The 14446-nt window shown below is 39.5% G+C and overlaps 1 protein-coding gene across 1 annotated transcript; it reads left to right on the plus strand.

Moving 5' to 3' along the window:
- Positions 1-8660: 8660 nt before the first annotated feature.
- LOC118490444 (protein PELPK1-like) lies at positions 8661-9098 on the plus strand. Its single transcript, XM_035988090.1, has one exon. It carries the CDS (start codon positions 8661-8663, stop codon positions 9096-9098), a length of 438 nt encoding a protein of 145 aa, XP_035843983.1.
- The last annotated feature ends 5348 nt before the right edge of the window (positions 9099-14446 follow it).

Below are 14446 nucleotides of genomic sequence, written 5' to 3' on the forward strand. Positions count from 1 at the left end.
CCTGACTTGATGAACCGTCGACATTAGCCATAAAGGCTGAATGGAGAGAAGACGAAGTATAAGCAGCTTGATCCACCAGAATAGATCTTCTTTGGGTTTCTGCTGCAGCTTCCTCCAAAAGTTCATCAAAGTCAACATCATTCGAAACATTAAATGTCTCACCCACATGATCATCACCAGAGTTGAATGATTCTTCATCAACACTTCTACTGTATCCAGACGAATCTTCATCTTCAGATGATTCACCACCACTGGTAGAAGATTCTCCACCACTGGTGTGAACTAACTTCTTCACAACCTGAGCAAAACATGCTGTTCCATCGGGAGCATCACCACCCAACTGGATTGACCAGTCACAACCTTCATCCACCTGAACCGCAAGTGCCCGGTTGGTTTGGTTGTTGACGGGTACCAATGTACGATCATTGTTTCTGTTCTGCTGGTTGCCTTGGTTTCTGAAGGGGTTTTGATTCCCGTGCTGGACTGGCTTTGTGCACTCCCCCTTAAAGTGACCCCGTTCACCACAGTTGAAGCACTTAACAGCTTGTTTATCGAACCCATACTTGGTGTCTCGCTTACTTTCCAAGCTGGTTCTTCCCGTACTTTCCATCCAATCCTTTGCTCTTCTCACAGCACTCGCAAAGGCCCACTTGATATCCATCAAGTCCATCTCTTCCTTATCAATCTGCCTATAATCTTCTTGTGTCAGATTAATGTTTCCAATCTGACCTTCTATCAACCCACAGTACGCGCTCACTACAGTGTTAAGCAGCTCCATGTGTTCCTTAGCTACTTCTACACTGATTTTAGAGAAGCTTGACGTGTCGAGCTGTACTGTACTTGACTTTGATTGTTGACCTGCAGCAGATGATGTTCCTCCATAACACGCATATTGTGGTTGTTGAGCAGGAGGAGGAGGAGGTGGTTGTATAGGATTTCCATACAGATCTGTGGTTGGAGGCGGCTTTACAGGAACTTGCACTGGATTGCCATACATATCCGTGCTTGTGACAAACGCCGTTTGAAGTGGAGCATGTGAACCGGCTTTTGCAGATGAAGAAGTGGAGGTGCCATAATACATCTCTGGATTCTGTGGCACTGCAACTCTCTTTGCCTTCAACGTTTCTTCCTGATCCTTGTTCTCCAGAAGCTGCACGAAATCGTTGATATTTGTAGTTTTCAACGTTCCGTTGTACTTCAAGATTTCCAGGAAGTTATTCCATTGAGGAGGCAATGCATCGGCAAACTTCTTTACCACCTCTGTTGGAGTCGTTGTGACTTCAAAGTTGGTCAGCTCAGTAAGTAGGTGATAGAAACGGCTTGTCATATCTCCCAAGGACTCCTTATCCATACATGTGAAGCCATCGAATTCTTTCTTCAGTAGATCTCGTCGTAGTTGACGTGTGGCTTCATTACCTACTCCCCTTGTCTTCAATGCATCCCATAGCTTCTTCGTAGTCTTGAAACTGACGAACTGATGATAAATATCCTTGCTCAGTGCTTGAGTGAGAATAGCGTATGCTTTCTTTTCTAAGTCATACGTCTTCTTTTGATCATCAGGAAGATCGGCAAATGTAGCTGTCGAAGAAGCAGCAACCTCGATAGATTGATCGAATTCCGTAGTGAACCGCAACCACAACTCTGTATTTTGACCAAGAATGTATGTATGGAAACGATCAACCCATCCCGGATATTCATTAAGATGCATCAACTTTGGAGGCCTGTTCAAACTTCCGGTTTCACTTTCGCTTAGTAGAAGACTTTGAATACTCGGAGTTTGATTTGAAACAAACGCCCATTGACCAGCTGGAGTGGCATTTGTTTGTGAGGATGTAGATACCGGAGATTCGGCCCATGATGGAGATTGACTGGTATTCATGTATTTTCCACTGTCTGGAGCCGGATTTCCCCACCAACTCGGATTCATCTTTGACAAGAAAAATAAATTCTATGTCCAAGTCACGAAAGATGATGAGCACCCGAAAGATCACACCCAGTCGAAGGACCCTAGTTCGAAAGATCTTAAAAGAAAACAGAAACTTGTTAGCAATAAACAGACCACACTTCGAAAGATCAAATCTTGTTCGAAGGATCAACAGTGCTCGAAAGATCACTGTTGAATCTCGAACAACGATTTCGAAAGATTCAAGAACTCGAAGGATTCCCCTTTGAAAGATCCTTATCTTTCGAGTTAAATCCTTATCTTTCGGACACCTGTCTTTCGAAAAGATTCCTTTATCGAAAGATATGCTTCGGACTTCGAAGGATGGGTCGAAGGATAATAATCTTTCGAGCCTTCCTTGATCGAAAGATAGTCTTTCGAGGTCGAAGGATATCTTTCGAGAGGTTCTGACACACAGACACAAAGTGATGGGTTGGTGAAAAGGTGACAGGTTGGTAAGTCAACTTTCGGCAAAAGGAGGTAAGGTCTGACACAGATTTCTACCAACTTTGAAATGACCTGAAAGTTTACCAAATATGGACAATCTTATCCACACAGTCCGGTGACCGGAATAGTTACCGGAGTATGCCGGAAATCACCAAAACACTCAAAAACAAGTTTTTAAGTTACCCAACCCCACTTTAAACACTCCCGGTTAGTTTAGACACGTTTTTACTCAAAGAAAATGCAAGAAACTAAGTAAAAACAGGTGCAAAACCAAGTGTTTCAACACACCAAAGCTTGTAAAAACCCGGTTTTAAACAAGGTAAAGAGCCAAAGCTCTGATACCACTTGTAGGTCCCTTTTTCACGGAGGATTACGAACCTAAACCTTGTTATACAAACCTACTAGCGAGTGCGGAATCCAAGCTAGCAAGCAAACCGAGTTAGTAGCAAGTAGAGAAACAAACACACAAGTTCACCGATTAACACAACTTGTATTAATGCAATGAGGGTTCGGTTACAAGCTCAATGTTTACAGAAATGTTCTATAAACTCTCTAAGTGTGTGTGTGAGTTCTGGACAGAATGCTCTCAAAGCTCTCTATCTCTCGGATGTGCAAATGGCAGAACTTTTTTTACACATACACTGCATGGGTATATATATACCCAGCCCATGATGCTAGATCGAAGGATCCGATAGATGGTCCGAAGGATCATCTATCGAGGATAAGTTGTTCGAATCATCAGCATTGACCTCGAAGGATCATCCTTCGAGGTCTAACAGTAGAACTATATCTTTCGTGCACCTCGAAGGATCAACAGAATCCTTCGAGAAGCTATCCTTCGATCAGAACATCTTTCAATATACAAACTGTTGTCCAAGTCAAACCGGAGGATGGTTGACTTGGTCAACTTACAACACAAATCAGGACATCGTTACATACAGACCGAATACAGACAAAGTACAGACACAAGTGCACCAACAGGTATTGTTACAAAATATTGTTTAACAAAATATTCCAAAATCAAATATAATATAAGGTTAAAATATTTATTATTTTAACTCAGAATTGTAACGAAGACACTTTAAAACGTAACTCAAAGGCACAACGCAATACTAAAACAAGGCACGACCCGTCCGTCTAATAGACATCAGTACATTGTAGGTAGTCGTGTTTGCCGAAGGGATTTGAGTTACAATTGTGAAGACGCAATACTGTGAGTTCATGTCCCCCTTTTCTTTTAACTGTTTTCAGTTTTATACTTCGGGGGTGAAACACATGTTACGATTATTACAAATGCTTTATACATGGTATGGTTAGCTAAGGAGGGTTACTTCTAGATCATGTGAGTCCACATAGTCACATGATCTAGAAGTAACCCTCCTTAGCTAACCATACCATGAGGTGGACCATGAGGTGACTATGTCTTATTGACGAAATCTGCTAGGTTTGAAGTCTTCCTGCATCACTTCACACATACCATTGGCTTTGCAACCCAGTGGTGATCTCTTTTTTCCTTATTGCTACATACCAGGGACTTACATACAAACTTACAATGTTTCAAAGGTTTATACATGCACACAAACGAACACATGAACCCGCTCAACTTTTGTTGATGTTTTTCAAACTACATGTATTTCAGGGAATTTGTAAAGTGGATCTGGCGGGCGTTGGAAGTTTTTATGCTGTGTTAAGAATAAAGATGTCATCCATGGTCTTTGAGTTTGGTCAGTGTGTCTTATTCCTGGACGAGACACGTCTTCCAAACCTTGGTGTTATTCATTAACTTTTGACGAGTCTTTAATGAACTCATAAACAATTCGTATGATTTGTAAAACTTGAATTTGAAGTCTACGTTTTAAAACGATGTTGTTATGTTTTACACTTATTTAATGGATGACAAACCTATGGTTTTATCATATAGTTGATGTTATGATTGAATGCAATGATATTAAGAAAGTCACACCATAATCACGCTTCCGTAAAAGTCAGGGTGTGACACAAGAGTCACATCAAACACCCTATCATTATTCTCAACATCAGTGCCACATGAACTTATGCATTCGAAACATCCTAATCCCGTATATCATCTTACGAAATCCTTCAAATCAAATTCGTACAAGAGACTTACCATAGCTCTATTTACCATGACTTCAAATCAGAATTAACATTTCATAAACCATACATTTTCGAACCTATGAAAACATTGAAGTTTGTGGAAAGATGGCATCTTTTACTCATAATCTAATGAAAGCTTTATTGCTTTTCATCTTACAACAATTCTAGTTCTTTCTATCATATCAAATGTCATCAAGAAGTCACTCAATCGGCTAGTAAGCAGTTAATAGAAGTCATCTTCCAAACATATATCATGCATACATTTATTCACTGAAAATCACGGGAAGGAAACATGTTTTTTACTAACCTGAAACAATAAGGATGATGTTAACGAAGAAATAGTGTGCGGAAACAAGGAAATGTCTTCAAAAGGAGGCTGCTTTAGAAATGGAGAGTTGCTGCAATTCCTTTGAAATATATTGAGAAGAAATGTTTGCCAAATGAGGAGAGAGGGAGACAATGTGCACTAAAAAAGAGGGGGATGTTTGGAGGAATCTTGTCGTCCAAGATATCCTAGGGTTTGACACCCTTTTTGTATTTATAGTGTAGGGAAGATGCCTCATGCAAAGTGTGCGGTCCACATATCCCTCTTTTGAGCTGCAAGCCCACTCATAAAGGGAAGTGTGCGCCTAGGTAAGGGTAAGGTGCAAGAGTGTACGGTAATGAAGCATGTGGTGCTACCAAGATTTCACACACTTGTGTCTGGTAAGCCTTATGTGTGCGGTTTCACTTGATTAGGGTGTGTGGCTTGTTCAGTCAATATAATAATTATTAATAGTAAATGTACTCCATTTTGAAACACGTATACATATATATTTAAATGAAATCCAATTATATAACACTCTATGTTAATATCAATCCTTCTATTAACCATGCCTGATTACATTGTTTTAAAAGTAAAAGAAAACCATACGGGGTGAAACACACGGGTTGTCACATTATCCCCATGTTGAGAGAAATTTCGTCCCGAAATTTAGCTGTAGCCTTAGTGCTGGAAGTATTTTTGCAAGCAACTAGGGATGCCTGCGCATCATCTGGTCTTCCCGTTCCCAGGTAAACTCTAAGCCACGATGCGAATTCCAAAGAACTCGAATGATAGGTAACTTGCTACGTTTGAGGGTCTTAATTTCTCGATCCATGATCTCAACCAATTCCTCAACGAAGCGTAGTTGATCATTGATTGTGAGTTCCTTAAAAGGAACGATAAGAGTTTCATCTTAAAGACACTTCTTCATATTCGATACGTGAAAAACGTTGTGTTCCGCACTCAGCTCTTCAGGTAGGTTTAGTTTGTATGCTACCTTACTGATTCTCTCGGAAATTTCAAAAGGTCCAACATATCATGGATTAACCTTTCCCCTTTTGCTAAAATGCACCACACCTTTCCAAGGTGAGACCTTTATTGAACCCGGTCCCCGACCTGGAATTCTAGAGGTTTCCTACGCTTATCAGTGTATCTTTTCTGACGGTCACGAGCCGCCGCCATTCGTTGTCTAATTTGGGCAATCTTATCCGCTGTATCAAGTACAAGTTCTAGGCCGTTAATTTGGCTTTTGCCGACTTCTGCCCAACACAAAGGTGACCGGCATTTACATCTGTACAATGCCTCGAATGGTGCTGCCTGAATACTAGTGTGGTAGCTGTTGTTAATTCTACCAAAGGTAAGTGTCGTTCCCACCCATTTCCAAAGTCGATAACACATGCTCACACCATATCTTCAAGGGTTTCGATGCTACGTTTAGTCTGACCATCGGTCTGCGGGTGATAAGCGGTGCTCATGTCTAACTGTGAGCCAAAGGATTTGTGCATAGCTTGCCACAATTCGGACGTGAAACGAGGGTCTCGATTGGAGATGATAGATGTTGGCACTCCGTGCCTAGCGACAACTTCTTTCAAGTAGATAGCTTCCAGCTTCGAGAACTTGTCGGTTTCCTTGATCGCGAGGAAGTGTGTAGACTTGGTTAGGCGATCTACGATCACCCAAATGGTATTGTTTCCACTTTGGAATCTTGTTAAGCCGGTAACAAAATCCATAGAAATTTGTTCCCACTTCCATGTTGGCAAGTCTGGTTGCTGTAGTAATCCTGACGGCTTTTGATACTCGATCTAGACTCTGGCACAAGTCAAACATTTGCTAATGTACTTAGCGATAATAGTTTTCATGTTAGGCCACCAGTACAAAGTATTGAGATCATGATACATCTTGTAAGAACCGGGAGGTATCGAGTAGCGAGACTTGTGTGCTTCGTCCATCACAAGCTCTCGGAGGGGGGTCGGCCGCTCCCTCCCGCCCCTTAAAAGCCGGGGGGTCGAAAACGTATATATCTAAAAATTTCTATACAAAAACTACATACTCTCCACTACTAGCGAAAAGTTCGGAGGGTCGGCCGCCCCCTCCCGCCCCTTAAAAGCTTCGCCCATGTACACGACACTATAAGACATGAAACGTTATATACTAACACGACATGATAACTTATCGTGTCTTTTTTTTCAAACACGAACACGATTTATTTTAACACGTATACACGAAAAATACCTGTTAAGACCTGTTTACTGAAACACTACAATAATCACATGGTTAGGAATCTGGTATACACAAAAAATACAGGTTAAGACCTGTTCAACAAGTATTTTAATAACGAAATCAAGTAAAAAAAACAAAATAGAAGAGCAATCAAAACATCCTTACAACTATGTTGCATATACAAGGGCTTAACACACTATCCTACACTATCCCATATCCTATTTTTTAGTTAATAAAAATTTTATCATGTATTAATTAACGGGTACTTAACATGTAAACAGGTAAAATACCTGTTTAGACAGAAATTAACAAGATCTCTCGTGTCTGTCTACCTGTTTAGTACACGACAACTGTTAAGGTCATGTAAGTTCGTGTCGTGTAATCATGTTTGTGTCTAAAATTGCCAACCCTAATCCATGTAAACCAACAAATATACGATGCAAGAAGGCCATTGAAAAAAATACATAAGTGGAATGTCCACTGCATGAAAACCCAAATGAAGTGGAATGTCCACGGGATAACATATTCGTGATGACCATTTGTAGAAGCAATTGGAGTCGATCCATAAAAACCAACGTGTATAAATCAAGAATATATTATAAACGATGACCTTTATAAAGTTGATAAGAGGATTAAAATCCACGTGACCTAATCTAGTATGCCAAATCTCATAACATGTATAAGATGTATGAATTCATGATGTTGCGGAGGATGATTGAGAATATAGAGTCCATTTTCATGTGTGTCCCATGACAGTTCATGGCCGTTGGCTTAAAAAATAGCTCATGAAAAGAGGGTCATGGTTGAACCGCCTAATGAGTGGTAGAGAAGAGCTCAAAAGACCAACCAAACCCACAAAGAAACCAGTGAGCCTTTTCCATCTCAACTGCAGGTTGTTCAGTAGCTTTAAGTTGGTCACCAAATGACTTGAACTGTCGATATCAATTAAAAATAGAAGTGTATTTGAAGTTTTGGTAACGAGTCACTTAGGTTTTGCATGTGTTCCACATAGTAGAGACAATGGGCTGCTTATAAAGCAAACCAAACCATGAGGGTGGTTTTGAGAGCCAGAGCTTCACCACCCATTGCTTTTCTAGTCACATAATATATAGAAAATTAAAAAAAAAATACATATCCCCGTCAATATTTAAGAATGGAAAGCTATAATTAAGTACTATTATTTATTAATTATATACAACTAAAGAATAGCATTATAGCATAAAGACTAAAATCAATGTCACGGATCTTTATCTTTATCTTTCGCTTTTAGCAACAATAAAACTATTATAATTTATGTCTTATATTTGTCAGATAATCAAAGTAACAAAGGACAGAAATTCGGTACCAAAGATAATCAAATAGATAAACAAACAGGCACATACTTTAAACCTCTCAGTCAAGTCACCAACTCTCTACTCCAACTTTTGATAAGATACCACAATTTCAACACGTATTAAAACATAAGAAGTTGAGCTAACATACACAGTTTCTCAATAATTCCAACCAACTTATCTACTTTATCACTTTCCCCATGCTCTATATAAGTCTAGATCAACACAGGTATAATACATCCTCAAGCGAAACCACTTTCGTAGTATCTTGTAATTGAAGCTTCTACCCTTTGGAACAACCATGGCAAATTCCCATCTCAATTCCTTCCTCATGATACTAGTTACAGTCACTTTAGCATCAATCAATGGTGGAAATATGGTTTCTGAGGCGCGTAATCTATTGGAGGTACCCGAGTTTCCAAAGCCTCAAGTTCCAGATATTCCGAAACCAACACTTCCTGACATTCCGAAGCCCAAACTTCCCGAGGTACCAAAACCTGAGGTCCCTGTGCTTCCAAAGCCTGAAATTCCCGAGCTTCCCAAGCCCACACTTCCTGAGATTCCCAAGCCTACATTTCCTGAGATTCCGAAGCCCACAATTCCAGAAATTCCAAAGCCAGAGCTGCCAGCACTTCCAAAACCAGAAGTACCAAAGGTGCCTGAATTCCATGATATCCCTAAGCCCACATTGCCAACAATACCTGGATTGCCCAAGGACCTTCCTCTACCTCATCCATAGAGATAGAGAACATCTTTTATGGAAGCTTGTGATATGTTCACTTGCTTTTACTAGTATTAATACCATGATCTTCAGTGTTTCAGAGAGTTCGATGAAGGCTGATTGATTATTTCTGTGATTCCATTGTTTTGTTGTATGATTATTTGTTTATGTATGTTATACTTAATTAATATATTATATATAAGTTTATTGCTGAATCTGTTAGATTTTATTGCATCTAACTTTTTTCCATGTGTGATTATGAGAAAGTCCAACCATGATCAAACAATCATTGTGTCTACAAATGCAATGATGGTTTCAGATCCTTTTATGTTTACCAAAGAAAACTATGCTACATTTGTTTTGCAAGTGTTTCTTTTCCTGATTTAAGATGGCATATTCATAGGCTAACATGCTATTTGTTGACAATGGAAATCACTAAACCTTACTTTAAGTACATAAAATAAAGAGTAAAATGGCAAAATAGTCTCTGACTTTAGTTTACTTTTGTCACTTCAGTCCAAAAATGAAATATTTTGTATCTGGGTCACTGAGGTTTCATTTTTGTTGCCATTTTCATCCAATTTCCAAACTTGGTTATAATTTTCTGTCAACTTCTCCTTTTTGTTCGTTTTCCTCATTTAATTAAAATATATTATGGCATAAAATGACAACTATACCCTTCATTTAAATGAAGAACCGACAAAAGGGGAAGAAGCTAACAAAAAAAAAATTAACCCAATTTGCCAATGGGGTGAAAATGACAACAAAAATAAAATATTCGTGACCTAGATACAAAACGTTTTATTTTTAAACTGAAGTGAAAAAAATGATCTAAACTGAAAGACCACCATGACATTTTACTCTAAAATAAATCCTCAAATTACTAGAAATGCTTATCTAAAGAAATGCACAGTCAAGTGGTGAACGTAAAAGTGGGAGACATCTCATGTGCTGTATCACCTTTTGTTTTATATCACATCAACAAACATATGGTAATGGATTTGCGCCTATTAACATAGTCAAACTCACAGTTACCAAAAAAGTTGAACATTTAGTTTTGCACTTTAGCCTTTTGAGAACATGGATGATCAGAATAACATGCAGTTATGTAATCTAACTAATATAGATGTTTTCCCTTTAATTAACATATATATATATAAAGGTAAAGGCAATTGCATGCAGAAATTTTTTCAAGTTGTTAGAGATATATTAGCTATTCGTTTTTCATTATCTTATTGTTAGTTTGTCATTGTTATTTCTAGTTTCAAATTAATGTCCACTATATAAGCCTAGTATTAGTGGTGAATCAACGATTGGTTTCATTGAGTTGAAATACAATACATGGAAACAATATAAAGGAAAAGATACTTACAAAGAGACCCCTAAAGAATAGAATAAATACAACAATAATTAATGATATTTAAAGTTACATATTATCTAACATCCCCCTGCAAGCTGAATGGTGGTGGACCAATGCGAAGCATATGTCGAAGAAAGTTGAACTGAGAACTAGGAAGGCTTTTAGTAAAAATGTCAGCCACCTGAAGCTTGGTTGGAACAAATTTGGTAACCAATTTTCCAGCATTAACTAATTCCCGCAAAAAGTGATAATCAAGATCTATGTGTTTCGCCCGTTTATGAGCAACAGGATTTTGAGTGAGAAATATGGCACTTTGATTATCACAAAGGATGGTTGGCCTGTCGGGGGGAAGAGCATGAAGTTCCTGAAGTAGATGAGTAATCCAAACAATTTCTGCAGCAGTGTTAGCCATAGCACGATACTCGGATTCACAACTAGATCTAGCAACCGTCGGTTGCTTCTTAGCACTCCAAGAAATCAAATTTCCACCAAGAAATATAGAATAACCATAGGTAGAACGGCGAGTCTCCAAACAACGTGCCCAATCAGCATCAGAGTAACCAAGAAGCGAAGTGGAAGTAGGACGACTGTAATGTAACCCAAATGCAATAGTTCCTTTAAGATATCGCAAGATTCGCTTCACCTCCTGAAAGTGATCTGTAGTTGGAGCATGAAGAAACTGACTGACTTGATTGACAGCATAAGAAATATCAGGTCTTGTGATCGTCAAATATTGGAGAGCACCTACAATCGATCGATAGAAAGTAGCATCCGAAAACTTGGTACCTGTAGAGACAAAAGAAACATTGGTGCTTAAAGGTGTTGGAGCGGGTTTAGCATCCAACATTTTAGCACGAGTTAGAATGTCTAAAGTGTATTTGGATTGATTTAAGAAAAGGCCATTTTGAGTGTAGGTAACCTCCAATCCCAAAAAGTAGTTGAGTTTTCCAAGATCCTTGATTGCAAACTCTTTGTTGAGACATGAAATGAATGATTTGATAGTTGGCTGATGGTTGCCTGTAAGAATGAGATCATCAACATAGACAAGGAGATACATCATACGAGTATCACGTTTGTAGATAAATAAGGATGGATCGGCACGACTACAAGAGAAGCCATTGTTTAGAAGAAACAAGCTCAACCGATGAAACCAGGCCCTAGGAGCTTGTTTCAAACCATAAATGGCTTTTTTTAATTTGCAAACGTGAGATGGAAATTGAGGATCGATGAAACCCTTTGGTTGCTCCATAAAAACATTCTCAGTTAGGTGGCCATGTAAAAAGGCATTATTGACATCAAGTTGATGAAGATGCCAATTATTAATAATGCTCAATGCTAAGACGGTACGGACAGTGGTGGCTTTAACAACAGGGCTAAATGTATGACAGTAGTCAAGACCCGGAATTTGACTGAAACCTTGAGCAACAAGGCGAGCTTTGTATCTCTCAATGGATCCATCGGCTCGAAATTTTGTTCGAAAAATCCATTTGGATCCAACAACGTTAGCATGTGTCGGACGAGGAACAAGAGTCCAAGTGGCATTTTTATTCAAGGCATTAAATTCTTCTTCCATGGCATGAATCCATTTAGGATCTTTAGATGCAGTATGAAAAGTAGTAGGATCATTTGCTGCAAATAAGGCATGATGCAACGGAAAGGTGTTTGTGTGAGCCAAGTCAAGGCGATGACGCGGTTTAAAAATTCCGGATTTAGCACGAGTGATCATGGGATGAGTAGGAAGTGGTGGCGGAGCCGGAACCGAAGATGTAGGAGTGGAGTGGGAAGAAGATTCATCAGACGAAGAGCTGTCCGACGAGGATGAAGACGAGTGGCTGTCGTGAACGGTTAGATCATTAGACGATGACTGGGCCGAATTAACAGGAAAACCCGTGTGAGGGTTAGACCCAGTAGGAGTAGACTGAGTGGGGTCAGTCATGGCAGTTGAAGATGGTTGTTGGGTTGTGTGGGCTAGAACATTGGGAGTTGGACTGTCTAGAGACGAAACAGGCCCATCACCAGACGAAGTAGGTAGTGGGCTGCTAGCGGTTGTTGGGCTGTGAGGTGAAGGTGGGTTAACAGTAGACATAATATTTGGGTTTAATGTAAATGGGCTAGTAGGAAAAGGAATAGGTATGGGATGTGAAACAGGCAGAGGACTGGAATGTTTTGTTGAGGTAACAGTGGGTGTTGAGGGAATATTTTTAGAGGATGGAACATGGGATGACACATCAGAAAAGGTAGTGATTTCAAGTAAATCAATGTTTGTTGTAGATGTAGCGGTATTATCAAGTGGAAAATAATTTTCATCAAAGCGGGCATTGCGAGTGACATAGACACGTGATGTGGAAGGATCAAGACATTTATAGCCTTTATATTTGGCACAATAACCAATAAATATACATGGTATGCTTCTAGGGGATAGTTTATGAGAGGCATAATCACGAAGGCAAGGAAAGACACGACATCCAAAAGGTCGGAAAAAATTATAGTTTGGTTGTTGATGATACAAAAGTTCAAATGGTGACTTTCCTTGCAAAATTTTAGAAGGAAGGCGATTAATTATAAACACCGCCGACGAGAAAGCATCAACCCAATAGTTAGTGGGAATTTGGGCATGGAACAACATAGTCAAGCCGGTCTCGACAATGTGACGATGCTTTCGTTCAACCCTACCATTTTGTTGTGGGGTATAAGGGCAAGACATGCGATGAAAAATACCATTTTGTTCAAACAATTTTCGAACACTGTTACTTGTAAATTCAGTTCCACCATCACTTTGGAAAATTTTGATTTTGGTGGAGAATTGATTTTGAACAAAGGGTATAAAAATCAATAAGGCATCAAAAAAATTTGACTTAGCCTTTAGTGGATATAACCAAGTAAACCGTGAGTAGTCATCAACAAATGCAACATAATATTGAAAATTTCCAATCGACTTTACTGGAGAAGGTCCCCATAAGTCACAATGTATTATTTCAAGAGGCAAAGATGCCCGTTTATCATTAATCAAAAAAGGTTGTCTTTTTGCTTTTGCAAGTTCACACGGGGAACAAAGGCCCGGTTTAGGTAATACCGAAGTAACAGACAAATAACCATTATTTTTCAACATAGAGATAGTATCAAAATTGGCATGCCCAAGTCTAGAGTGCCATAACTCAAAAGAAGCTTTGGGACAAGAGGATGAGGTGACCAAGGCTTCATGAGTTTGACGAAGAACATAAAGGCCGTCTTCACGGCACCCTCGGGCTAGGGTTTGCTTGGTTTGGCGATCCTGAATATAAAAGTAAGGGTTAGAAAAGAGAACATCAACATTATTATCTTCGGTCAGTTTGCCAATAGATAAAAGATTTTTAGTTATAGAAGGAACCACCAAAACATCATTAAGAGCAAGGTTACCTAAAATTTTTGTTTGCCCGATGTGAGTAATAGGGAGAGACTGACCATTACCAAAATAAACTTTTTGGTTACCTTGAGTGGGAGTGGAGTTCTGAAGAGCGGTGTTGTTGGGTAGCATATGGGTGGTAGCACCGGTGTCAGATGTCCAATCAGGAACGTTAGCATTTACGTGGCACTGAGCATGAAAAGCATGAGCCAATTGTTCCGGGTTGGGAGAGGCGGTTTGAGCAAAGGAAGCTAGTTGGAAACATTGAGCAGCAGAATAACCTGTTTTATGACACAGTTGACACATGGGAGGGCGATTTTGGCGCCCGAAATTTCTGTGTGCACCCTTGTTATTGTTAAAACTATGTCGATTGGGCCTGTAGTGGGCTGAAGATGGCCTATTTGGTCGAAAGGAATAACCAAAGTTATTGGGCCTAGGAGTGGTATTTTGGGCTGTGAATGCAACAACAGTAGGTTCAAGATTGCCATGTAAATTTTTTATAAATAGTTCATGGCTCTCGGCACTAGCAAGAAGATCAACAAAAGAGGGAATAGGACGTACCGATCTAGTGGATGTGGAGAAACTTTCAAAAGACGTACCGAGTCCACAGAGGAACCAATGAAG

This window comes from Helianthus annuus, chromosome 3 (assembly GCF_002127325.2).
Source record: "Helianthus annuus cultivar XRQ/B chromosome 3, HanXRQr2.0-SUNRISE, whole genome shotgun sequence".
Taxonomy (NCBI): Eukaryota; Viridiplantae; Streptophyta; class Magnoliopsida; order Asterales; family Asteraceae; genus Helianthus; species Helianthus annuus.

Bases quoted from the DNA above. Each gene is read 5' to 3' on its own strand.
- LOC118490444 (XM_035988090.1), top strand. From the start codon at position 8,661: ATGGCAAATTCCCATCTCAATTCCTTCCTCATGATACTAGTTACAGTC.